This window comes from Drosophila persimilis, unplaced genomic scaffold, assembly GCF_003286085.1.
Source record: "Drosophila persimilis strain 14011-0111.01,24,50 unplaced genomic scaffold, DperRS2 tig00000002-arrow-pilon, whole genome shotgun sequence".
NCBI lineage: Eukaryota > Metazoa > Arthropoda > Insecta > Diptera > Drosophilidae > Drosophila > Drosophila persimilis.
The window spans coordinates 22635474-22661412 of record NW_020825289.1 but is presented as its reverse complement, the minus strand read 5'-3'; the positions used below and the strand labels follow the sequence as shown (position 1 = coordinate 22661412).

At 49.4% G+C, this 25939-nt stretch overlaps 5 protein-coding genes across 7 annotated transcripts; 2 read left to right on the top strand and 3 right to left on the bottom strand.

Annotated features, from left to right (window-relative positions):
* Positions 1–139: 139 nt before the first annotated feature.
* Positions 140–2859, bottom strand: LOC6601546 (exostosin-3). Its single transcript, XM_026985667.1, has one exon. It carries the CDS (start codon positions 2857–2859, stop codon positions 145–147), a length of 2715 nt encoding a protein of 904 aa, XP_026841468.1. The 3' UTR covers positions 140–144.
* Positions 2860–3474: 615 nt separating this feature from the next.
* On the bottom strand, positions 3475–6975 carry LOC6601544 (exostosin-3). The gene is made up of 3 exons (XM_002026655.2): positions 6766–6975; positions 6582–6707; positions 3475–6523 (listed from the first exon to the last, which is right to left on the bottom strand). Exons 1-3 carry the CDS (start codon positions 6973–6975, stop codon positions 3956–3958), a joined length of 2904 nt encoding a protein of 967 aa, XP_002026691.2. The 3' UTR covers positions 3475–3955.
* Positions 6976–8338: 1363 nt separating this feature from the next.
* On the top strand, positions 8339–13617 carry LOC6601543 (beta-glucuronidase). 3 transcript variants are annotated; one of them, XM_026986245.1, is made up of 9 exons: positions 8339–8571; positions 11154–11557; positions 11621–11933; positions 11999–12536; positions 12604–12747; positions 12803–12887; positions 12945–13121; positions 13182–13320; positions 13385–13617. In XM_026986245.1, exons 1-9 carry the CDS (start codon positions 8568–8570, stop codon positions 13564–13566), a joined length of 1986 nt encoding a protein of 661 aa, XP_026842046.1. In that variant the 5' UTR covers positions 8339–8567; the 3' UTR covers positions 13567–13617. The 3 variants fall into 3 exon arrangements, with proteins under 3 accessions (XP_026842046.1, XP_002026690.1, XP_026842047.1); XM_002026654.2 differs by lacking the exon at positions 8339–8571 and adding an exon at positions 9721–9781; XM_026986246.1 differs by lacking the exon at positions 8339–8571 and adding an exon at positions 10356–10428 and having other exon boundaries at positions 11208–11557.
* A 717-nt stretch (positions 13618–14334) lies between these two features.
* Positions 14335–16910, top strand: LOC6601542 (beta-glucuronidase). Its single transcript, XM_002026653.2, has 5 exons — positions 14335–15647; positions 15702–16018; positions 16071–16341; positions 16395–16533; positions 16601–16910. Exons 1-5 carry the CDS (start codon positions 14484–14486, stop codon positions 16783–16785), a joined length of 2076 nt encoding a protein of 691 aa, XP_002026689.1. The 5' UTR covers positions 14335–14483; the 3' UTR covers positions 16786–16910.
* A 97-nt stretch (positions 16911–17007) lies between these two features.
* LOC6601541 (zinc finger HIT domain-containing protein 3) lies at positions 17008–17938 on the bottom strand. The gene is made up of 3 exons (XM_002026652.2): positions 17546–17938; positions 17319–17491; positions 17008–17263 (listed from the first exon to the last, which is right to left on the bottom strand). Exons 1-3 carry the CDS (start codon positions 17746–17748, stop codon positions 17061–17063), a joined length of 579 nt encoding a protein of 192 aa, XP_002026688.2. The 5' UTR covers positions 17749–17938; the 3' UTR covers positions 17008–17060.
* Between the last annotated feature and the right edge of the window lie 8001 nt (positions 17939–25939).

Sequence of the window (25939 nt, the reverse complement as noted above, 5' to 3'; positions counted from 1 at the left end):
ACTAAATTGTACTAACGAATCACACACATTCATTCTCTGTGCAAATGAGGTAAATACATACATATATACTATATGAAGTGAAGTACACGAAATCAATACGAATTGTATAATCCATCTCCATCTCTGGAGATGCCTTTACTAGATCTAAATGTACTTGAAACACTTTTGCTTGTCGTGCGGAATGCGAGTCTTGAACAGTACCGATTCCGCCCGATACTGGGTGTTTAGCAGGGGCGTGTAGCCGAACACCTGGCTGAAGAAATTGATGCATTTGTTGCGGTTCTGAAGGTGTTTGGCTCTTTGGCTGAGCGCAGCCTTCATGCCACGGCGGCGAAAGTTCCACCGAGAAGTGATCTTCACCGGCGGCCGGCGGGTGATGTGTGAGACGAGGAAGTTCATGGCGATGTCCTCGCAATTCATGAACTCGTCCACCTTTTCGCGGATGGCCTGTGGCAGGTGATAGGTGTACAGGTACATGTAGTATTTGTGCAGGAAGGCTGCTCCGGTGAGCACCATGCTCAGCTCGCAGCTGCAGCTGTGATTGTATCGCCACATGCTGCTGTCCACATCCCAGGCATGGTAGCGGCCAGGCAATCCCACAATACGGTCGCGGTGCTCGCGCCATACCCGGAAGCCGAACACAATCTCGTCTTGTCCGATTTGAACGTCGTCATCCACCGAAAGGACCGCCTCCGTCTCGATTACGTCCAACGGCAGGAAGCGGTTGTTAAGGGAGTTGCGCGGGCCGCGTACTACATCCACTGGCACGCCAATTTCCGGCCAGAGAAGCTCGATCCGCGGCAACTTTCGAGAGTTCCATACCACGACCACCTTGTGCAGATATGGCAGCCCGTAAAGGCGACGAAGCAAGCCGCACAGTACGGGCTCCCGCTCGTAGGTCAAAATGACGATGGTGAACTGCTCCTTGGGGTAGTTTCCGCCGAGAGCTTCGCTAAACTCCTTACCGGCACCGCCAATGCCCTTACCAATAGGCCGGAATTCGGTGTAGGATCCAATGAACTTGGCATCGGAGGGAAGGGCCGGGTCGAAGGGCAGCTGGGGATACATGTAGAAGGGATCTACCCAGTCGTTCCAGGCCTCTTTGGACTGCATTCGCAAGATCGTGTAGTTTCTGCGGAAGGTGGGACTCGGATATGGTGGCTCCATGGGGCCCAGAAACTCCTCTGGTAAAATGGTTAATCTAATCTTTGCCTTCAATGGCGCAAAAGTATTGTTGAAAACGCGTTGGGCCACTACTGGTGGAACCGGGCGCGGTGGTATCCCCAGGCGGTCGCGTAGGCTGGCTATAACCGTGTCCACAGTGGCCTGAACGGAACTGAGGTACCGCTCCCAGATTAGTCGGCCCTGGCGCCGAAGAAGAAGCAAGTCCGCGTCCTGGACGGCTCGAAGGAGGAAGTGCAGCTCCGTGATGCGAGCCTTGGGCATGAGGAGTGCCGCCCGACGCCAATCCAGAGTCTCCGCATACGGGAGACGAAGCTCATCTGCTCCGAGGATGACGGGAACGGCCCCGGAGCGCAGCGCCTCATATAGTCGGGCTAGCATGAGCGTGGAAGCCACACGTCCGTTCAGCGGGGGAAGGATCAGCGCGAAGGTAGAGTCCTTCAGCAGCTGCTTGCGGGACGAATCCGATCCACACAGCGTCCAGTCGGACACGGAGTCCACCTCCTGCTGCTCCGTGGCGGGGACGCACTGGAACTGTAGCTCGAACTGATCCTGAGTGGGTCCCTTGGACATATCCGTCAAGTGTTCCAGTATGAAGTCGTCCAGCGGGTTGGAGCCTTGGGGGTCTGTTTTCGGTCTCATCTCTCCCTGGAACGAGAGCAGGTACTTGCGGCGGGCGGGCACCATGCTGGCACACTCCTGCCAAACGTCTCCTCCTGGTGGACCGAGGATGGGGGGCACAATCAGATCGTATCTGGGCCGGAACTGGTCCAGCTCGAAGGCGCTCTGCACCACAATGGCTCGCATGGTGTTCTGCTGGAGCAGTGCATTCGTCCTGCGGGAGCAGAGGTCCCGGCGTGCCAAGTTTAGCAGCACATGGTTGCGGCCATCGCCTCCCCAGTAGGGCAGGTTGTACAGCTTCTGCATTTCGATGGGGCAGTCGTGTGTTTGGCTGGGAGCCGTCGGCTGTTGCTGCTCAGCCTCTTGGGCCGCATATCGGTTGTTTCGAAGCAGGTCCTGTTCCAGCAGAGCCTCGCCTACCAGCACCAGGTAGATGCAGGCTTGCGTTGGATCCCTCACTATGTGCGCGTTGTAGCCGAGCGTTTGTTTGAGAGTTGTCTTGAGGAAGCCATTGATATCGTAGCCAGTTCGCTGGACGTTGTGTTCGTCGGGGTCATAGAGGTACACTGGAAAGCCGGAGGTGAGGCTGCAACGGGAGTGATCGAAGCAGTTGTGCATCGCACAGGAGGCGGCTACGCCCGTCGAGACAGTATTCATCTTTTGGGGCAGGGAGTTGGGCAGGAGAGTGGGCGGGAGGCTAATTTTAGGAGTGTTTCGCACTGCCTCTTGCTGGGCCTTTTTCGCTTGCTTCACGCCGATTTTAAGCAGCTCCAGTATCTTCTGCTCTCGCAATCGCTCTCTTTGGAGCTCCACGAGATCCTTTTGGTACTTTCCAATTGCCCACTGCAGCTTATAGATGGACTGCAGCCTTGTCTCGGCCTCGGCCTCGGCAGTCAGATCCAGGTTTAGTTGGTGAACTCTACTCATGCGGTACGCCATACAGCACACTAAAAACACCAGCATAAGAAGCAGTGCGATAATATTGCAGCGCCAGTGTGGTAGCCAGGCAACAACCGGCGCTGCGTTCTCTTCGCTACTGCTGCGGGAGGTGGCCATGTCGAAGGAACGAGCGATTGTTACTTATCCTCTGATATACTCGTATGTATTATATAAATACTACTTTCGTTCGATTTCGAAACATCTACTGAAATTCCATACCTACTATATAGCATTATTTATTCTATATATTTCTCTCTCAAAAATAACTGGAATTCCTTTGTGTAAACCAAATACTAGACAATAGCAAGATTTTGCATGAAAGTGGGGTTGTTCTATAGTGGGGTTTTTTCATGACACAAACGCGTGCGTGGTCTGTGAATTCTCTTTTAGGCTATCCTTTGTCTCTGACCGTGTATTCATATTTGGGTCCGGGTATCTATCGGAACATAACTCCCTGTATCTACTACTGAGTCGCTTAAAAACGAATATTATATTAGTCTTAATATTTGTAGCTTTAGCTCTCTTTGTTCAGTTTACTTATAATTTGTCTCGATCATTAGTCTAGCATCTATATTTGCTGCCAAGCGGTAGCGCCCTTCGGTCGGGAAATCGCGCGTAGTTAGCATCGTCTTAGTATCGCTTGGCATGCATGAAGTGGGTGGTATGGTGAGGTCAACGCCCTGATACATCAAGATAAAACATGATGAACGGATATACATACAAGGAAAAGGATTCGTCTAATTGATCATCCTTTATTGATACAGATTGTAGATGCCTTTATCAGGCGCTATATACAGAGTAGTCAAGTGGGGGACATACATACATACATAAATACACATTAACATAGGATAATTAAGCGAACGTAGACACACATAAGTAAAAGACTTACGATCTGTTTTGGTATCTGAAAGCATCTCCGGCAGGCCGAAGTAGACAAAGGTACATCCATAGGCACATATAAGTAAGCACAGGATGAACATTCGCGTGGTTAAGCGGTCTCGGTAATCTCATATTGCTTTTCAGTAGCTACGCTTTGAGTGAAAGTCCAGTGTTGTCCGTAGGCTACGTAGTATATACTACTTTGTGCTTAGAGCTAGGAGTGGAGTCTGACTGGGAGTCGGGCCGGAGTCCAGCGCAGTAAGTGTAGCGGCCGTTACCACCGTTGTGGTTCATCGTTTCTGGATGGATACAGGTGTGGATGCCCCGATTAGATCTAGATGTACTTGAAGCACTTCTGCTTGTCGTGCGGAATGCGAGTCTTGAACAGGATCGAGTCCGCCCGGTACTGAGTGTTCAGCAGAGGCGTGTAGCCGAACACCTGGCTGAAGAAATTTATGCATTTATGGCGCTCCTGGAAGTGGGTGTCGTCCTCGCTGAGCGAAACCGGGCAGCCTGGGCACCGGAACGTCCACCGAGAAGTCACCTTCACCGGGGGTCGGCGGGTGATGTGCGAGACGAGGAAGTTCATGGCAATGTCCTCGCAGTTCATATACTCGTCCACCTTGTCGCGGATGGCCTGTGGCAGGTGATAGGTGTACAGGTACATGTAGTACTTGTGCAGGAAGGCTGCTCCGGTGAGCACCATGCTGAGCTCGCAGCTGTAGTTGGAGTTATAGTGCCACATGTTGTTGCTGCTCACATCCCAAGCGTGGTAGCGACCGGGGAAACCGACGACGCGGTCGCGGTGCTCGCGCCACACACGGAAGCCAAATAAAATCTCATCATGCCGTAGGTGGGCGTCGTCATCGACTGAGAGCACCGCCTCTGTCTCGATTACATCGAAAGGCAGGAAGCGGTTGTTGAGGGAGTTGCGCGGGGCGCGCAGAACCGCCACTGGCACCCCGATGTCTGGCCAGCGAAGGTCGTCCAACGGCGGCTTTGGTGAGTTCCATACAACAACCACCTTGTGCAGATACGGTAGCCCGTAAAGGCGACCCAGCGAGTCCATCAGCACCTGCTCCCGCTCGTAGGTCAATATGACAATGGTGAACTGTTCTCTGGGGTAGTTTCCGCCGAGGGCTTCGCTGAACTCCTTACCGGCTCCTCCAATGCCCTTACCGATTGGCCGGAATCCTGTGTGGGATCCAATGAACTTGGCATCGGAGGGAAGGGCCGGGTCGAAGGGCAGCTGGGGATACATGTAGAAGGGATCTACCCAGTCGTTCCAGGCCTCCTTGGACTGCATTCGCAGGATCGTGTAGTTTCTGCGGAAGGCGGGACTCGGATATGGCGGCTCAATGGGACCAAGAGACTCTTCCGGTTCCGTGTCCAGTCCCACTGGTGGATCGGACTTTAACGGTATAAATGTGCTGTTGAAGACGCTCTGTGCTACTACTGGTGGAACCGGGCGCGGTGGTATCCCCAGGCGGTCGCGTAGGCTGGCTATCACCGTGTCCACAGTGGCCTGAACGGAACTGAGGTACCGCTCCCAGATTAGTCGGCCCTGGCGCCGAAAAAGAAGCAAGTCCGCGTCCTGGACGGCTCGAAGGAGGAAGTGCAGCTCCGTGATGCGAGCCTTGGGCATGAGGAGTGCCGCCCGACGCCAATCCAGAGTCTCCGCATACGGGAGACGAAGCTCATCTGCTCCGAGGATGACGGGAACGGCCCCGGAGCGCAGCGCCTCATATAGTCGGGCTAGCATGAGCGTGGAAGCCACACGTCCGTTCAGCGGGGGAAGGATCAGCGCGAAGGTAGAGTCCTTCAGCAGCTGCTTGCGGGACGAATCCGATCCACAAAGCGTCCAGTCGGACACGGAGTCCACCTCCTGCTGCTCCGTGGCGGGGACGCACTGGAACTGTAGCTCGAACTGATCCTGAGTGGGTCCCTTGGACATATCCGTCAAGTGTTCCAGTATGAAGTCGTCCAGCGGGTTGGAGCCTTGGGGGTCTGTTTTCGGTCTCATCTCTCCCTGGAACGAGAGCAGGTACTTGCGGCGGGCGGGCACCATGCTGGCACACTCCTGCCAAACGTCTCCTCCTGGCGGACCGAGGATGGGGGGCACAATCAGATCGTATCCGGGTCGGAACTGGTCCAGCTCGAAGGCGCTCTGCACCACAATGGCTCGCATGGTGTTCTGCTGGAGCAGTGCATTCGTCCTGCGGGAGCAGAGGTCCCGGCGTGCCAGGTTTAGCAGCACATGGTTGCGGCCATCGCCTCCCCAGTAGGGCAGGTTGTACAGCTTCTGCATTTCGATGGGGCAGTCGTGTGTTTGGCTGGGAGCCGTCGGCTGTTGCTGCTCAGCCTCTTGGGCCGCATATCGGTTGTTTCGAAGCAGGTCCTGTTCCAGCAGAGCCTCGCCTACCAGCACCAGGTAGATGCAGGCTTGCGTTGGATCCCTCACTATGTGCGCGTTGTAGCCGAGCGTTTGTTTGAGAGTTGTCTTAAGGAAGCCATCGATATCGTAGCCAGTTCGCTGGACGTTGTGTTCGTCGGGGTCATAAAGGTATACTGGAAAGCCGGAGGTGAGGCTGCAACGGGAGTGGTCGAAGCAGTTGTGCATCGCACAGGAGGCGGCTACGCCCGTCGAGACAGTATTCATCTTTCGGGGCAGGGAGTTGGGCAGGAGGGTGCGCGGCAGGGCAAGATCAGGAGTGTTGCGCTGCACTGCCTCCCGCTGGGCCACCTGCGCCTGCTCCACGGACATCTTGAGACGCTCCAACTCGGTCTGCTCACGGAGCAGCTCCTGCTTCAGCTCCTCAATTTTTTGATTGTACTGACTGATGTCCGACTGCAGTTTCTGGCGGCGGGACTCTAGCTCGCGCAGCTCCACTGACACAGTGCTCTGGGAAAAGTCGGATACGGTTTAATCCAAATTAGGTTCCAATGTGTTTGGCACTTACCTTGATTCTTACCATCTCCTCGATGCGCATCTTTAGGTCGCCGGCCCGCATCGCGCTGAAATCCTCGTAAGCATCCAGCAGCGGGGAGCTGCGGTGCAAGTCCGTGGGAGGAGCATCCTGCTCGGCCTTTGCGGAAATAAAACGTTTGATAAGTCAAGTCTACCTAGGAGAAATAGATACGTACACCCATGATGCGGTACGCAAGGCAGGACATCAGAAACATCATCATGAGAACCAAGGCGGGCAGTTTATAGCGGCGCCATTGCCTGATCCACGAGACCCTCATGCTCATCGCGTGTCTTTGCGGGACCGCTGCCGACGCGTCTTTGCCGCTTCCGCTGTCCAGTGGTTGATAAGCACCGCCGGAGTTGCTCAGGTCGAAGGCCAGAGACATGGTGCAGCTTCAGCTTCCGGACTTCAGCCCTTGCATGATATTTCAATTGTTTTTATTTTTATATTTACATGTGTTCTTCAGAGTGACCGCGGATTTATCGTTATATGGTCCGACCCTCAGAAATATACCAAAATATACCGTCTCATTAAAAAAATATACCGTAAATATACTGACGAATTCAAGTTCTATTTTACATATTCCTCGTTTTTGATATTCCGTTGAATATTACTAGCTATATAGATCGATTAGCCATGCCCACATAATTTTATACAATTGATGAATCAATTTTCTATTTAACTGGTGTATTCTTAATACTTGCTTTTATTGCATTTTGCGTAAAAATAGGTTTTAGCGAAATAAGTCAAACCAAAAACAAGTAGCGAAATAGGTCAATCAAAACAAACGAAAAAGAAAATTCGTTCATATTGCTCAATTTTGATATTCCATTGAATAATGCTGACTAACTAAATCTCTCAGCAATGCCCACATAGTTTAATCCCATTGATGAATAAATTTTCTACAAGATTGGATAGTTTTTAATCCTTGCTTTTATTGTATTTATTGTAAAAAAAGGTTTAAACGAAAAAGTTCAACAAAAAAACGATCGCCATATTGCGTGTAAGCCGTATATAGGCCTTTGTATACCCTATTTTGTTAATTGTATATGAAAGTATAAATAATGATATGAATATAAAACGTAACTAATAAAGATCTTTTCTCAAATTGACATTTCTTAGACATATTCATGTATATGATGAGTGTTTTGTATATACATATATCTCGATCCTGATACCTATTCATGGTCCCTACAAGAAGACAATAAGCTTTAAAATATCGTTGAAATAATGAAAATAATATTGAATAATATTGAAAATAAATTGTTTTTGCCTGGGATGACAAACATATTCACAGTTCTATAACATCTATTTCCTCCAGGGTATGTGCATGGAATTAGCAACATGTTTGTGTATGGAATGAGTCTCACTGTTGTCATTCAAAACGGTGCTGCCAACCTGCATATTTGTTTACATGAACATATTTGTTTACCTCTGCTGCCAGGGCTGCCATGAAAACAGCCGCAAATATCGAAATTCAAATGATAGTTATAACGCACACCGGCAGCGCAGTTGTTCCGCAGTAAATAGAAACTTTAGAAAGTCAATTAACACCCACTGCCCAGCAGACTAGCAGCAACTAGCCGGTCCTGTCCAAAGATCAACAGTGCAGCACAGATTTCAGCTCACTTGGCTAGCGAGCGACCGCTGGCCGTTGTGTTTTTGCAGTACTCTCCATCGCGTCGTCGTTCGTGCTGTGGTGCGAGTGTGGCGGGCTTGGTCTTGTGAATGGATGGCTTTGGTGGCTCTGTGCTCATCACCGTGTTAAATTAATTACATGCAGAACGTTTTAGACGATTACTAATAGCAGCGAGATGACTAAAGGCGCCTAACAAGTCGAGTCGGATCTTTAGTCTTAACGGAAAGTGTTCCTAGGTGCACTATAGTATTGCACTCCCGCGTCCATATCCACTGCCATAGAGAAAGGAGACTCTTCGAACACCACATCGCGATCCTGCTGCGACCAATTGACTGGAAATGGGTAAAATATTCTATTAATATTCGCAGCAATTTACTTTGGCTGACATTTTCACTTTCTTGTGCGCTCTTTCATTGATTCTTTCACTTCGGTTGGGGCTCGGGCTGGGGCTGGGTCAGCTGCGTCTGCTCTGGGCCGCGGTGGGGTGGGTGCGGCCGGCCTTGAAAGTGAAAGCCGCATAAAGGAAAATGCCATTAGCACACCAAAGATTCAATACCCTAACCCCCGTTCCTCAGTGGGAGTCCACAGCAGAGATAAGAGATCGATCCTAGGCGGAAACGTGACGGTGATAAAGTTGCCAGTTTATTGGACTTCTAAGGCAGAGGAGGTCAAAGACCTGATAATCTTTCTGGCATCGGGGTTTAAACAGCCAAGCAGACGATTGATGAGCCCCCGATTCGATGTGATTCCCAGTATAGGGAGCCTCTGTGCTTGCACATTGATGGACTCTCCCGGAGATTAGAATGGGATGGCAGGGTGAAAGGCTGAAGAAATTTAGAGTTCCCATTTGGAGCAAGAAGTTCCGCATTTCGCTCGCAATCAACACTAATTAATCTACAGTCTATGTCTGAGGCAGAAACGCTTAATTGGAAATTTATTCCTGCCCTGCTACGCCCCACCCTCGCTTCTAGCAACGGCACCACGGCATAGGAGTTGCTTCCACTCGTTTTCTAGCCGTTGACCCCAAATGAGGCAACACAGTGGCTTCTGGATTTGGGACGCCGTTGTTTATCGGAGGGCGGTAGGGGTTGGGCTGGGGCAGGGCTTAATTAGGGGCACATTTATTGCACTGAGATCCGTTGGCTTTGGCTTTAGCTCTGGCGGTGCGTGCGTGCTCTAAGCTGGAGCTTCCGCCCATGCGCCTAAACCCCCAAACACCCACAGGCCAGCAAAGACGCAGAGCAAGACGACCTTTGTGTGCTGTGCCCCAAAGAGAACCTGAAACAGAGCTGCAGTACAGTTTACAATTACCTTTCCTAATGACATCCGCTTGGGTAGACGCGGATCCGTGTGACTGAAGCCGCAAGAGACTGGCAAAGGCCCAGGCCCGGGTCACCGGCAGACAACTGCGGATAATTCAAATTTAGTAGCCACTTGCCCACCATCGCATGAGCAGCAGCAGTTTAGTCGCCAGTGCCCTGAATGCACCTATGCCCTGTGGCCAACATGCATCTCAAGATCCACCTCAAGTGTCGCAAATATGAAATTTGGGGTAAGCTCCGCCACATTCCTGTTGTCATTGATACACCCCACCCGTCGTTATGCTAATATCGCACCGAACGGTACACCTGCGGTGCCTTTTGGCATTTCAATTGGAGCCGAACCTCCCACCCACTCCCCCGCTGCACGGACTGAAGTCGGAGCCAGAGCCAAAACCCAGAGCCAGAACCCAAAGCCAGAACACAGAACCAAGCCGCTTTAAAAGCGGGAACCCGCCACAAGTGCAATCTCAGTTGAGGCCGCAGAGCAGAGGTAGTCGCAACCGGAGTCCGAAATGAGTAAGCCAATCGTATCCCGTGCATTTACTTTAAAGGAAGGAACCCATGTCAATTTTGTCAAAATCCCTTGAGATATTCACATCCCACTCTCCTCTCCAATGCTGGGAATAACGCCGTCACTATTGTGGAAGATATCAATTCAAATGAGTAAGAAGGCCCAAATCAAATCGATCGACAGCTTTTCCTTTTGAGCTTTCGTCTAATCAGACGATAACGTGCACTCTAGCGGTAGATAAATAATAAATAGAGGAAGCGAGTGCTGCACAGTGTGCCTCCGACGGGCGAACGTGAGAGAGAGGCAAAGTTCAGCTTGCCGCACTCCGCAATAAAAATATTATGGGATTGTGGAGATTTCTGAAATGTAATGTTGGTGCCCCTCGATATTCATTGTGTCGCGATGCTAAACGTGATTTATTAGCGAAACAAAGTGCACAACAATGCGTTCATTAAATTAACATTAATGAATCGCAACAAAAACAAAACCAAAACTGAATCTAAACAGATTCGCTATCATCTGCCTGATGACACATTCAGCGAGAGAGACATTGCGCGCGAGAGAGAGAAAGCTTTTAGAAACAGCTGTTTTGGCCAGGTGCTTGGTTTGGCCCTTGAAATGCTTTCCCTCTCTCACACTCTCTTGGCTTTAGTTTTGGCGTTGTTTGGCAATTGTTCTATCTGTTGCATTGTTGCATGCAACTGTTAACCCACAATAATGTAGAATATACAATTTCATTTCCGTTTCCTTTTGATGCGCTGCGTATCGTTCCGTTCCGTTTCGCACGCCGACTTTGAGAAATAACAAAAACAATTCATTTCAATGTGAGTATGCACACCTCTTTAGCAATACCGTTACAACAGAGATGAGATAAACAGTGGAAAGCTTTGACCCTAAAATAATTTTAAAAGAAGACTAGAGAAGGGCTCCGTCAAACGTCCCTCCGACGACCTCGTGCCGATCGATTTCTGTCAGGTATTCCGTCTTATCAACTATTGGAAACCACAGATAGACGCTGTTATCTTTATATGAACTCCAGATACCACAAGTACTCATTTCTCTCTGAATATTGACTTTGGTTGTATTTGCAGCTCTCTGGTTATTCTCATTTGTCTCTGGGCTGGTTTTGCTGCACTTCTCCATAGCTCTGATTCTGATCAACAAGGAAGTACCACAGTCGCGCGGAATGCTTTATCCTCGGGAGTCGGAGACGCGGGAGGTGCGTTCCCTGGACGGAATCTGGAACTTTGTGCGCTCCGACCAGACGAACCCAACGCAGGGTGTGCGTGAAGAGTGGTACGGCAAGGACCTGAGCAGGAGCAGGCCCACCATTCCGATGCCCGTGCCCGCTTCCTACAATGATATAACCACCGACAATCTGCGCGACCACGTGGGCACCGTGTGGTACGACCGCAAGTTCTTTGCCCCACGCTCCTGGGCCGTGGATCAGCGGGTCTGGCTGAGATTCGGGAGCGTCCACTACGAGGCCTATGTGGTAAGCTCGAGATGAGGTAATCAACATCAATATGGCATCTCTAAAGTTCTGTCTTTCTCGCAGTGGGTCAACGGCCAGAAAGTGGTCAAGCACGAGATCGGGCACCTGCCGTTTGAGGCGGAGGTCACGCATCTGCTGAACTACGGCGCAGAGAACCGCATCACGGTGATGTGCGATAACGCACTGATACAGACTACTGTGCCACAGGGTAGGATAACAGAGCTGCCCAACGACGACGGCATGACGATAGTCCAGAGCTACACGTTCGACTTCTTCAACTATGCCGGAATCCATCGCTCCGTCCACCTGTACACCACGCCCAAGACGTTCATCGAGGAGGTAGTGATAACCACAAACCTGTCCAAGGACAATGTCGGTAAGAGAAAGCGTCCATGATCTTGTCAGTCACCAGTTACCTCCTGGGCTTAATCCGCTTCCTAGGTGGGGAAGTCATCTATAGCGTCAAATTTAATGGAAGCGCCGTCAACGAAGCAGACAATTCCCTGTACGTACGAGCCCAGCTGTACGACCGGGAGGGCAAGTTGGTGGCCAATGGCACCTCGGATGAGGAGCTTTGTGGAAGTCTGCAGGTGGACAATGTGAACCCATGGTGGCCGTACCTCATGCACCCGGAACCGGGCTATCTCTACCAGTTGGAGGTAAAGCTACACGCCTCCAACGATGATCTACTCGACGTCTATCGCTTGAAGGTGGGCGTTCGTACCCTCAGCTGGAGCAACGCTACATTCCAGATCAATGGCAGGCCGGTCTACTTCCGCGGCTTCGGTCGACACGAGGATGCCGATGTCCGAGGCAAGGGCCTGGACAATGCCCTGATGGTGCGGGACTTCAATCTGCTTAAGTGGATCGGTGCCAATGCCTACCGTACCTCGCACTACCCCTACTCTGAGGAGTCGATGCAGTTTGCGGACGAACACGGGATCATGATTGTTGACGAGTGTCCTAGCGTCGATGCGGAGTGAGTCTGTTGTGTGATGAGTTCCCTGCAAAGGCAGAGTGTAATTGTGATTGCTCTCGCCTTTCAGGAACTACAACCAGGAGTTGCTGGGCAAACACAAATCGTCGCTGGAGCAGCTCATCCACCGAGACCGCAACCATCCCAGCGTGGTCATGTGGTCCATAGCCAACGAGCCGCGCACCCGCGAAATGAATGCGGATTCGTACTTCCAGTGGGTGACTCACTGGGTCTTCTCCGCCCGATTGCTTAATTTTGTATCTTCACAGACTTGTTGCCAACCTGACACGGTCCCTCGACAAGACACGGCCAATCACGGCCGCCATTGCCACTCCCTGGACCGATGACAAGGCGGTATGTATAGGGCCCTCCGGATTCCCCTTGATCCGTGTAACAGAGCTTTCTTTGCAGGGACGCTTTTTGGATATAATCAGTTTCAATCGCTACAATGCGTGGTACTCCAACACAGGTCGGCTGGACATGGTCACGAAGAAGGTGGTTGAGGAGGCCGTTGCTTGGAACAAACACTACAACAAACCCGTAATCATGGCGGAGTACGGCGCCGATACCCTGGAAGGACTGCACCTGGTAATTTGTGGGGCATCTTCGCTGGGACTATTGTTTTTCATTTCCCTCTCTCGCCTGCAGCAACCGGCTTACGTCTGGTCAGAGGAGTTTCAGACAGAGGTATTCGCACGTCACTTCAAGGCGTTCGATATCCTGCGGAAGAAGGGCTGGTTCATCGGCGAGTTTGTATGGAACTTTGCCGACTTCAAGACGGCCCAGAGTGGGTGTCATCGTTTTCTCTAATAAACTGCATCATGACTGAAGCTGTTTCCATATCCTTTCAGGCTACACCCGCGTAGGCGGCAATAAGAAGGGAGTCTTCACTCGTGCCCGACAGCCGAAAGCCTCGGCTCACCTGCTGCGCAAGCGATACTTTGCCCTTGCCCGGGAACTAGACGATTCCAGCTTCCCGGAAGATCTCTTTACCTACATCGCCGACATGGGCAAGGTAGAGGAGAATACGTAGTAGCCGGACACTTGGCTACTGTAAATATATTTTAATACGTGTGATCCTTGATCTGCCATCGTTGCATTTTTCATTCCGTTGTATTGAATTTTACAATCTAAAATTTATAGTTTTAGTGCATTGTACTTTTATAGGTACTGTTAAGCTAAACTAAATTAAAAATAAAGTGCGTTATGGTTTTTTTGTCTAATACACAAATGGCTTGCTGTCATAGTTTTTAAAAATAGGGATTGGAAATTATGAGGGTATTGCAGTTTTTTTCTTCCATTTTTATTTAATTTAATCCTTAAAAAGCTCAAAGCTCCTCAAAGCTCAGATGATAATATGAATGTCGAGGAGATCGTACCCGACAAGGAGCTGCTAGTAGCGATTTGAAATATTTCTTCATTTTCATAATAAAATAAAATATTTTAAAGTTATCTATGTGTGTTAAAATACAATCCACAAGAATTATGAAATTTTAATAATTCTGTCTCAGCTTAGGTGAAAGATATCGTGGGGTATTTGGTATAGGATGGATTTACAAGTTTTACAAGTAGTATTATACTACTTTATATTACAAACCTCATTACTAATTCAAGCAGTTCAACTATTTAAATATAGGGGGCTTAAGTGGGCTAAGCTCGATTTTTCATCATACGAGAAGCTATATTGCTATTGAGGAACTGAAATTGACGCAAAAACGTTCAAAGTCAAGTATTTAAAATGAATCAGTCAAGTAGAAAATAGGTTCATTAATTGGATAAAATTATGTGGGTAGGGCTGAAAGATCTAGATAGCTAGTAATATTTGATGGAAGATCAAAAACAAGAAATTCGTCGTAATAACCGGTTGACAACAAAATCTAGCCAAAATACAATAACTAAAAACTAATATCAATTGAAACAAAGAGAGTTTTTCCAGCTGGACAACCTATCATGCAAGGGCAAGCTTGGCCTTCGATGTGGCTTCTGTTCGGCCTTCTCCTGGTCCTGGCTGTCACTGGCCACGGAGAAAACAACGAACACGATGGGATGGAGCTGCACCCAGTGTTTCTGCACGAAAATTGGACAGCGCCCATCGCCACCACTGGATTGCTGTATCCACGCGAATCGGAGACGCGGGAGGTGCGCAGCCTGGACGGAATGTGGCGCCTGCTTATGAGCCAACCTAATGATCCGCTCCAGGGGATTCGGGAGAAGTGGTACGAGAACAGTCTGCAGAAGACTGGTCAGGAGATTATCCCCATGCCAGTCCCGGCCTCCTACAACGACATAACCACGGACAATAACCTGCGCGACCACGTCGGCACCGTCTGGTACGAACGAACTTTCTTCGTACCCCGCTACTGGATAGAAAAACGCCGAACCTGGTTGCGTTTCGGCAGTGTCCACTATGCGGCGGTCGTGTGGATCAACGGGAGAAATGCCATGCGCCACAGCATTGGGCATCTGCCATTTGAGGCGGAGATCACCAACCTCCTGAATTTTGGTGGCGAGAATCGGATCACGGTTATGTGCAACAACCGCCTGACCAACCGCACTGTTCCCCAGGGGCAGGTATCTACAGTGAAGACGGATAATGGCGAGACTCCTATCCAGAGCTATACCTTCGACTTCTTCAACTACGCCGGAATACACCGCTCCGTCCACCTTTACACTACACCCGTGGTTCACATTAGCGATATTGCCATCAGCACGCAGCTATCCTCCGACCAAGTGGGACGCATTGACTACCGCATTTGGTTAGATGGAACCACGGAAGATTCTACGGTGCAGCCAACGCATGTTCTCGTTCAGCTGCGGGATAGGGATGGAGTTGTAGCGGCCCAGCAATTCAACCGCGCTGTCTACAATGGAACTCTCCTGGTGCCAGGCCCGAAACTCTGGTGGCCCTACCTTATGCACCCCGACCCAGGATACCTCTACAGTCTGGAGTTCGAACTATTCATGTCCAGGAACGACGGCGATGATGGGAAGGAGCTTCTAGACGCCTACAGACTGCCCGTGGGTATCCGCACCCTTAGCTGGACGACTACGAGCCTGCTCCTGAATGAGAAACCTCTGTACCTCCGAGGATTTGGCCGTCACGAGGATTCTGATGTGAGTCACATTATCACCCATGTCTATCCTTTCAATCTAATTTGCATTTTGCAGATTCGGGGCAAGGGTCTGGACAATGCACTCCTCGCTCGGGACATTAACCTAATCAAGTGGGTAGGGGCCAACGCCTACCGAACCTCGCATTACCCCTACTCGGAAGAATCGATGCAGTTCGCGGACGAGCATGGGATCATGGTCATAGACGAATGCTCCGCCGTCAACATAGACCTTTTCGAGCCGGAACTGCTGAGCAATCACATGTCCGCGCTGGAACAGCTCATCCACAGGGACCGCAACCACGCTAGTGTCATCGCCTGGTCGGTGGCCAACGAACCGCGCTCCTTCAAGATGGGGGCCCTCGGCTACTTCCAGTAAGTGGCATCGCCTTTGTAGAGCAGGGTTAATCGGTATCTGTCGACCCAGGGCCCTGGTAAATTACACTAGGAGTATAGCCCACGGACGACCTCTAACGGCAGCTATAAATGCCAGCCCCGATCCACCCAAGCAGTGCCACCTGGCTCCTTTCCTGGACATCGTCGGATTCAATCGATACAACGCTTGGTACCAGAACTCGGGACGCACGGACATGATCGTCAATCTGCTGACAGAGGAGGCCCAGCGCTGGCACCAGAACTTCGGGAAGCCCGTGATCCTCTTCGAATACGGTGCCGACACCATGGAGGGCCTACACTCGGTAGGAAAATGACTCCAGAATTATTTTAATATGCTCTGATTGATCCCTTGCAGCTCCCAGCCTACATCTGGTCCGAGGACTATCAAGTGGCACTTTTCTCCCAGCACTTTAAGGCTTTTGACAAGCTGCGAAAGCAGAAGTGGTTCATCGGGGAGTTTGTGTGGAACTTTGCCGACTTCAAGACGGCCCAGAGTGGGTGCCATAGGAGCCTATTCTCGAGCATCTCAAGATCTCTTATGCTCTCCCTTTTCTCTTTCAGCCTACACCCGAGTGGGTGGTAATAAAAAGGGCGTCTTTACGCGTGCCCGACAGCCGAAGGAGGTTGCCCATATTCTGCGCTGGCGGTACTTTGCCCTCGCAAAGGAGTTGGACAGGGTACCCGTGCCTAAGCATCTAAATGTGTACATTTCCAGCCAGACCGGGCAGGCACACATTGAGCTATAGAGGTCATTATTTAGGAAACGAAGCTTTAGCTTGCCAAAACATTGGCCAAAGTGATTTTAAAACTATTTGCAATATAGATAGAAAATATCTATATCTTTAAGTATATCCCGACTGTATCCACTTAATCCACTTGTATTCCTGCAACTACATAGATCTCGGATCCATGCTTTCATGGGATGTATCTTGTTTATAGCACACATTAGCCACAAATATACGGATGTATTAACATTACATAAAGATTTATTAATTACACAGACACGAAATCACTTGAAATTTTAAGAGCATAGTTCGTATTCGTTACGCTCCGCTAGAGACATGGGCTCCACGACCTGCATGCACGCGTCAGCGAACTCGAGGAAGAGCGGCTCGTGCATGGCCGCTGTCATGGCCAAATGAACGTTGTGCGCCACGTCGATCTGTTTGAGCAAACCCCGTAGGTGGGGATTGTTGAGCAGCTGGCGTAGGGGCCCGCAGGTATCTGCGGAAAGGAAAATGTTAGCGGAAATGATAGTCGGATGCGTTGCGCGACTCACTTAGCTCCTGCAGCTTCTCTGGCGGCACAGTGTCATCGCTGGGGAAGGGGGCATGCAGTGTGGGTTCTTCCTCGACAATGTTCTGTGAGTCTTCGTTTTTCAAAGACGCTGCTTGTTGAGCTGTCGTACACTCCATAGAGTCCACGTGAACCTTGTAGCACTTCACTGAACAGCTGCGGATACACAATTTGATCAAACTGAAGAACTACAGCTAGATAGTTACTTACTAGGGAGCCATACACTTGTTGCATTTGTATTTCCTTGGGGCTTGCGCGCAAATTGCACATTCCATTCTGCAGCTTTGTTGTTTTTTTGCCTCCACAACAATATAGTCAAAAACAATGTATAGCCCACTTAAGCCCCCTATGTTTACTACTTCAGGTAAATAGCGGAAAATATTAACGATTGTACATTTTTCTTGTAGATCCATGCCATTTTCCCTCTGGACTTAAAAAAAAACACTATATTTTTTCCCTGAACTGCGCTAACATTATTAAATTTTCATTACTTTCGGTGGAAAATTGAAGTACCCCCTTGGCTTATAATAGGTTAATCGTCCTCAGTCAAGGATTGCAAACCATATTGCGCAATTATGATCTTCCGTCGAATATTACTAGCTATATAGAACATTTAGCCATGCCCACATAATTTTATCCGATTAATGAATCAATTTTTTATCAAAATGGCTTATTCTTAATACTTGCTTTTATTGGATTTTGTCTGAAAAAAGGTTTTAGCGAAAAAGGTTAAACTAAATAAAACGTAATAACGTAATAAAAAGTAAGAGAAAAATCGTTCCTATTCCTTCATTTTTATATTCCGTTTAATTATGCTGACTAACTAAAATCTTTAGCTTTGCCCATATCATTTTAGGCCATTGATGAATAAATTCTCTACAAGATTGGATATTTTAATGTACTCTTTTTTATTGTATTTTGACTACATCAAGGTTTAAACAAAAAAGGTAAACAAAAAAACAGTGGCAACCTAAGTGAGTATGAAATATCACGTCAACCGGAGTTTGGGAACAGGTGTACCCTATTTCGTTAATATTATATGAAGAAACTTTTTTCAAAGCTGTTTTAAAACGTAATTAATAAAGAAAATATCTCAAATTGATATGTTTTAGACATATCATGCATATGGTTAGGGTCTTGTAAATATATCTCGATCCCGATTCCCATTCTTGGTTTCTGTAAGAAGGTAGTGACCTTCCAAATTTCGTTGAAATACCTTTAAAACAGAGACTGACTAGTTTTGGCCTTTATTGGTGCAATGGATGACAAACATATTCTCAATTCTAGATCATCCATTTCCCCAGGGTATGCAAAATGTTGCCCAGTGCTTCTAGATTTCTCGGCACATGAGTCTGGCCCATTCAAATTTAATGTTGCCAGCAACATAAGAAAACGTAAGTGAGTATGGAATGTAAAGACATTGTGGAGCGGAAAAATCCCATCAGAAAAAATCCCAAAAAAGTCCCACCAAACTTGAGCGCCAAATAAAAATTGTTTGAATCTGAATGCGCGTCAAGTATTTAGATGCAATCCATTGGAATAAATGATGCACGGAAGCACGATTTGAAATAGCGAGAATTCAAAAAAGGTATTCGAGGCGGCTCCCACATTGTCGTTTGTGCTAACATTAAATTTTTATATATTTCTGCAGCTTACTTGTTCCGCAATTGAGATGGCAGTGCTTCGATATATCGCAACAGTTGATCGCTGGTGGTGGCAGTAGATAATTGCATTTCTAAATTATGCCCTAGATGGCGATATACCAACTTCAGTTAGCGCCATTTTGGTTTTGGGCGGCGTTTTTTCGGCGGTAGAGTAGGAAAAAGTTGAACGCGAAGCGCATCGCGAAAAACAGTAAAATACGGAGAATATCGGCCGGTCGCATTGAAATTTTGTGTTTAAATTAAATGAACAGACTAGTTAACGTGTGTGTATGTTTCTGAATCGCTTAATTCTAATATTTTTGACATTAAAATTTGGATTTTAAGTTCTACGCACACTCTGGCGCTAGTGGGGCTGTACATGTAGTTAATGTGTAGTCATTGGTTGTTTTCTACGTACGTGTGTAAAAATTGTCAAGCTTCGAAAATTTTAGGAAAACTCAAACGAATTAGATAAAAAAGGCGTTTCCTCCTGTCTTCTGGGACTCGTTTTCGCTCCTATGTGGCATGTTTGCTTTAGTCAGTCTCATTTATGGCCAATCCAAGGCACGTCATCTTCCGTGCCGTTCCTGAGCAAACAAACGAGTGGGGTATGCCGAAGGGCCATGAAATGCTGGGGATGGCCGGGGTTCCTCAATCATCAAAGCAATGCGCAGTTTCGGGCCACCTGGCGAATTAACGGAGGAATCGGGTGTTGGGTGCGGGGGGGGGGGCCCAGGAATAGCGGCAGCGCGAAGGGAACAATCAAATGGCGGTCGGCGTGTCCACAAATTGTAAACACATCCTGCACACGGAACGGAACGGTCCGAGCCCGATCCCCAGCACGAGCTTCAGCTCCAGCTCTTGGTCAACCACCACTGGAGCAACTACAGTTTGAAGCAACAACAAAAAGCCAAACGAAACTTCTGGTGGCAATAAATGACTTCAATGGCTGACTGACCGGATGGTGGAGTAGGAACGGGTGGCACGGTAGGGGAAGATGGTACTCGTTTCGCCATATTTTTTGGGGACTTGTAGCAGGAGGCACAGCAACGTGCAACTTGTTTTGCTTTGTTCGCTGCCAATTGGATTGCACAAAGAAAAAGGCAGTAAAAAGGCTGAAAAGAAAGCAGAGAGCTGCAAAGAGGATGCCGGCAAACATGGGTGGGATGTGGATAGGAAGGGTGAGGGTGTGGGGCCAAGGGTAACATGATGTGGCGCCTCTGCCGCTTCCGCCGTTCGTGCAACACAAGCGCGATAATTGCCAGCGTTATCCGCTCGGCCTGCCAGTCAATAGGCGCAGTAGCGGCTGCCGCTAGAGGAAGAGCCTTCGTGTGACTCGCCTACTTTTGATTTACAACATTCGTGCAACATCAGCAGCAACAGCAGCGCAGGCAGCGGCACAGCCAGCGGCAGAGGCAGCGTTGGGGCAGCGGCAACGACAGCAAATTCAGTGTATCGCAAAAAAGAATGGGGCAACCAATGCAAACAGAAAGAAGAAGCGGGACACACGCTACACGCCAGGGGCATACTCGGGGGGCAGGGTATTGCAGGAGCAGGACATGGCAACTTCGTTCGCTCCGTGCAGGTGTCGTTTGTTAGGAGTTTTCAGCGTTTCCCATTCAACCCGTTTATCCCCCTTTCACCCCGCCAGCAAAAAGCCAAAAGCGATATTAATAGATAGCGGCACTTTTCGCTTCGCTTTTATCGCCCGAAAGGCCAAAGGAAAACTCGGCTCCTACTGCACCTGGAGCTTGACTCCTGCGGGTCAGATTGAGGTGGGGCATGGGCCTGGCAATTGGGCATATTGACAGATCATGCAATCATAATGGCAGCATATACCTACATATAATGAATATTAAATTACATGCTACAACAGAACTGCCATTAAATGTGCGCCAAGGAGAGAGGCAAGGCGATCCTTGTACGCTGGTACGCCACCTATTGGCGCTGGCTGGCATGCGAAAACGACATATGTCAGCTGGTTCAATGGAAGGGTGTACTGAATTAGTGGGTCATCAAATGGATTAAAATTCCGTTTGGGTTCATCCTGTTTCACTGCTTCTTATCTCGGGGAGCACTTGCGGCAGGGAAGGGGAAGGGGCAGGGACAGACAATGACTTGTAATTTAATGCAATCACGTGGCACATTCGAGGCCCGTTTCACAGAGCCACGGCGCAACAGAGCTCCGAAGGAACAGAGTAAAGGCGCCAAAAATATGAATATATATATGTGTATGAATGGATAGCGACTAAATAATTTGGAAATGATTTACAATATTGCCAGGAAGAGACCCCGGACCCCAAAAGTTAATAAATCTAGCTCCATGACGAGAAGATGAGTCTATTCGAGTGTGGTGGAGTTCGGTTTCTCGCCCCGAAAAATGTTGCAAAAATTACAGGCTGCAGCTTCGAATGATGCATGACTGGCAGGCAGACTCTCGATGGAACGGATAATGGGCCATGGGCACTCGAATTGTCCTATAAAAGTGCGACCCCGTGGTGCTAATTCAGTTTTGTATTGTCAGCGGGCCTAATCTAGCGGGAAATGGCCAGCCGATGGGGGCAGAAGGCGGGGGGCAGAAGGCAGCTGACGCGATAATTGCAGTGCCTGCCATTTCAATTTACCCCCCATTCTACATTCTACATTCCCCGGGCTTTCACTTTGATGGATGACGGCGGGGTGACGCAGTCCGACGCACTTGTCAAACATTTCGCGCCTTGGCATTTGTCTTTCTCTTTACGTTCTGCTGTTGATATTTGATAGTGCCTCCAGTACCCCAGCGGGATAGCACAGCTTTAGTGCAGAGTCTGTCAGGATTAGCCTTCTGGTAGCCACCGTTAGGGTATCTCCTAATCGTTGAATCGTTGCCCCGTGGATGGCTGCTCCTTTTGCTGCGCTTTTTTCTCTTTACGGCTATCCTTGTGCCTTAATTAAAAAAGCTGCATGCCGCTTTAGAAAGAGTCTCCCCAGAGGAGGCCGTGCAGTTGGGGGGTATTTATGACTTGGCACGCAACAGAGGCAGGAGCTGTGGCAGGGGCAGGGATATGAGCATGATTTACAGCTTATTGAGAGACGCCGCAGGCGGCGAGACAAAGGCAACGCCAAGAATTAGCCGCAATGCCCCATCAATCATGGACTGCCTGCCTGTCCATACCTTGGCGTAATCCTTTTGCTGCAAGTACTCAGGGCACAGAGTACTCATCTGCCCCCCAATCTGCCAGCCAATCTCCTTCACCTCCACCTCTCTGAAGCCCTGCATCCTGCCCTGCCTCTTCGCCGACCGGACCGACTGGCTCGATTGGCTCGAACGGCTTTATGGCCGCATTATGCTTAATAAAGCAGACAGTGAGTGCTTCTGCCACAGTTACTCGCTTTTTATTTCTATGCATCTGGCGGAGGGTTTTATCTGCGAGTCATAATGGGCGCCGGCGACGCTTTTACAGCCCCGCTCACGATTCGAGATTTCGATTTTTGGATCCCCCCCCTACCTCTCACTCTGCAGCGCTGCGTGATTTATGTGATTACTTCAATGCGGCGGGGTTGCGCAAAACCTCGAAAAAAATTAAGCCGTTTGGCCGGGGAAGGAAGATGGGGTATCGGAAACTGGAGTGGGAATCCCTGGATCCTCCCCCCACCCCATATTCATTGACTGCAAACATTCTGCGATACAGGAGGAAGCTGAAATAAATATGCATAAAATTATTGCTACAGTCTAAATTGCAATTAACATTTGCCAGACATAATGCCCCAAAAAGTAGGCTGCAGCAGCACTCTTGCAGCAGCACTTTCGCCGCTGACCGCTAATGAGCACCTGCCTGTCCGCAGTTGCCGCGCCATGCCACACAGCTGATATTCAATTTATATTTAAAAACAGAGAGAGAACTGCTCCATTATGAACACAGAACTGCCCTCCACAGACCATATTTGTACACGCTGTTCTACATATACATATATAGTACTATTTGGTGTTGTTTTTTCGTACCCTGCTTCTCTTTTTTTTGCCGCAGTGGCACAAAATAATTTTCCCAATTGGGCATAAGTTCTGCGACTGACCTACCCCTGCCCCTGTCCTATCCCCTTTGTGTGTAAATTGAAACACTCACAGATCCTGTTGGTTGTCCTCGGCATTTATGCAGTCAACTGTCCACAATCCGACGGACGGAGAGGAGATTTCACTCATTCATGAATGCATTTACAAAGCACGGGCCTCGCCTTCACAGCCTGCAACGGGAGTTCTTCTGGGCGGCAGGAGGCAAGAGGCAGGAGCAGGAGAAGGGGCACGGCAATTTAACAGCATTTACTGTAACACGTGTAATTATTTCATGAGATTTATCTGCAGGAGCAGCAGCAGGAGCAGAGGCAGAAGAGCTCTCTTGCCACAAGCTGCCGTTGCTGTTGCACTTTGGTAAATGCGACAAAATTTCCAATTGGAAGGCGGCACCGAACAACCGCAGCGCAAACAAAGAGTGAGCGGAGGAGGGGGGTGGCATGCCACAAGTGACCGCAGGCCACTACTGCGAGTAGCATAAGCCAGGACCATCTTATGAGGCCAGTGCGCCCTTACTGCTGTGATAAGCTGCCATGTTGCAGCCATGTGCCCAACGTATGCTTGTCTGTCCCTCCGGGCTCCACTCTGCCACTAGCCCCTCCCAGCATCCCATCGCCAGTTAACGCGCTTACTCGTGCATCAACTTTCAAGAGGCACACGCATCGCCATCTGTTGTGTTAAAATGATTGGATGCACGTCATATCTACAGCGCAGTCCTCCAGTTCGAGGACCAGGACCAGCACTAGCCTCAGCCTCAACTCCTGGCCTGTCCTGTTCTCTGTCGTGTCCGTTGCCAGCCCGTAATTCTTTTACGGCGCCTGCGATAGGCTCAATTGTTGTTGCTGTTGCAGGTTCTGCTGCTGCTGCGTGTGTCGTGTTGTCGGTGTCGTTGCCGTGGCAGTCCCAGGTACTTTATGGCCTTGTCGTGGTTGAGCTGAGCTCTGCGCGTGCCTCCATTGCATATTTAATATGCAAAGCCATGAGGGCCACAGCCACAGTCCCACGGAGCCACATAGCCACAGATGGATGCACTGCCACATGGCGGAAGATGGTGCAGCAAAAAAAAAAAAAACTCCAAAAGCAGGAACAGGAGCAACCGATGCGATGCTGTGGGCATTGTGTTATCAGTTTTCCGTAGTTTTTGTGGGTTTTATTTCCCTGTTTCTGGGCTATCCTGCAAAATGATAGGCTATATTCCCACCTGCTGTTGTGGCGGCTTCAGCGGCTCCTGCTGCTGCTGCTGTTTGATGGCTGATGGATCCTGCTGCATGGCCTCCTTGGGGACTGCTGCGTTGACAAAAGCCACACTGAGAGAATCAATGTCGCATGGTTCCATTCCTAGGTCTCGTATGCTCTGCCCTTTCCAATCCTCTCTTCGCTCAGTGTAAACCCTATCTCCCCGTGTCCATCATGCGTTGTCATGCAAAATCTACACTCACCTCTAAGTTAGCCAACCAGTCCAGCCACCTGCCCTCTGCATCCCCCTCTGCAGTCCCACAATCTGCCGAGCAGCATGTCACCAAAAAGGCACAAGATACGAGTACCAGTGCCCACCCATTGCCCGTCTCTACGCTCCACACTGGGCACTGCTATGCCCGTGAGGATTTTCAATTTTACTGCATCATAAATTAAATTACCTCTTTCGATGCGATGTGCGAGAGAGCTGGGCCCATATTTTGCCCAGGACCATGAATAGGAGCAGGACCAACCTGTCTCCGTGGCTCCATTTTATTACCGCAAAAGAAACGCAACAAGAAAATGGTCAGAAGGGGGTTGGGGCTGGGCGACCTTTGACTTTGCCAAAATGCCAAAGGTATGCGCAAAAATGCACAACACACTCAAACAGAACAGTCAGAGGGGAAAGGAGACGGAGACATGCAGTGGCACGGCGGGGCAGTCAAGGGCAGGATGGGGCAACCAATTCCCAAACTGCACCAAAAATGTACAACAGCAGCCGCAGACAACGTCGTCGTCGACGACTGCGACGATGACTGCGATGGGCACTAAAAATGCAACATTACGTATACGCAGTGGTGCACCACCAAAAGAGGAGAGGACAGAACAAAAAAAAAAAAAGAAGGTACACCACGAAAGCATTGAAGCACCGCCAGCAACAACAGAGGTACATGGATTCTAATGAAATCAGCAATAGTAATGTAGCTGTGGCAAAAAATCCAAATGGGGAAGTCCTCGACGTCCCCCTCGTCCTGCCGGGTGGGATGCATCCATCACTCTCAACCCCCTGTGACGCCCTCCCTCTGTGCGCATTGCAAACCCCCCTTTGGGGCTAGCCGTACATTTCTGGCCAGTCCTAAAAATATCCCCCACATGTGGCATTTTCTTTCTCTCGCGCTGACAGTGCGTCCTTTTGAAATCTCTTACACGGGAGACCATTAAATTTTGCAGCTTTGATTTTGGCGAGTGGCAGCTGAAAAACAAAAAATCCAAAAAACTGAAAAACCGAAAACTGAGTCGAAAAAAAGGCCGCTGCTAAATTATGTAATTTGGCTAAGAGGCAAACACAGACAGATCCAGTCCTGTAGCCCTTCCATCCCAATTTGGCGCGCATCCATAACGGCCCTGGCGGGAGCTGTAGTGGGTGGTGGCAACCTCATCATACTCAGCACTCCGCAGACGCAGAAGCACACGCTGGCGGCATGCTGATGAACCAAGGAAGACATCGACATCGATTGTACACGACTCCAATGTGGCCATAATTAAAATTACCTCGTTTACCTGTCACGTATGTGGATCTGCAACTCTCTGAGGGTTTTTGGCCTCTTTGTTGACGTATTTTTTTTGGTTTATTACCTTGCATTGCGGATGTGCTCGAGAACTGCGCCGTCTGCCGAATTGTAATGTGCGTGTGTTTGTGTCGCCACAGGGAAGGCATGCCACAACGTATGTATGTAC

Coding starts and splice junctions, on each gene's coding strand:
- LOC6601546 (XM_026985667.1), bottom strand. CDS start 2,859: ATGGCCACCTCCCGCAGCAGTAGCGAAGAGAACGCAGCGCCGGTTGTT.
- LOC6601542 (XM_002026653.2), top strand. CDS start 14,484: ATGCAAGGGCAAGCTTGGCCTTCGATGTGGCTTCTGTTCGGCCTTCTC. Junction 16,342..16,394: donor CCATGGAGGGCCTACACTCG/GTAGGAAAATGA, acceptor GATCCCTTGCAG/CTCCCAGCCTACATCTGGTC. Junction 16,534..16,600: donor CGACTTCAAGACGGCCCAGA/GTGGGTGCCATA, acceptor TTTCTCTTTCAG/CCTACACCCGAGTGGGTGGT.
- LOC6601541 (XM_002026652.2), bottom strand. CDS start 17,748: ATGGATCTACAAGAAAAATGTACAATCGTTAATATTTTCCGCTATTTA. Junction 17,492..17,545: donor AACAAGTGTATGGCTCCCTA/GTAAGTAACTAT, acceptor GTGTATCCGCAG/CTGTTCAGTGAAGTGCTACA. Junction 17,264..17,318: donor AGAGAAGCTGCAGGAGCTAA/GTGAGTCGCGCA, acceptor TCCTTTCCGCAG/ATACCTGCGGGCCCCTACGC.
- LOC6601543 (XM_002026654.2), top strand. CDS start 9,736: ATGCATCTCAAGATCCACCTCAAGTGTCGCAAATATGAAATTTGGG. Junction 9,782..11,153: donor TCGCAAATATGAAATTTGGG/GTAAGCTCCGCC, acceptor TTGTATTTGCAG/CTCTCTGGTTATTCTCATTT. Junction 12,888..12,944: donor CCTGGACCGATGACAAGGCG/GTATGTATAGGG, acceptor CTTTCTTTGCAG/GGACGCTTTTTGGATATAAT.
- LOC6601544 (XM_002026655.2), bottom strand. CDS start 6,975: ATGTCTCTGGCCTTCGACCTGAGCAACTCCGGCGGTGCTTATCAACCA. Junction 6,708..6,765: donor TTGCGTACCGCATCATGGGT/GTACGTATCTAT, acceptor ATTTCCGCAAAG/GCCGAGCAGGATGCTCCTCC. Junction 6,524..6,581: donor AGGAGATGGTAAGAATCAAG/GTAAGTGCCAAA, acceptor GACTTTTCCCAG/AGCACTGTGTCAGTGGAGCT.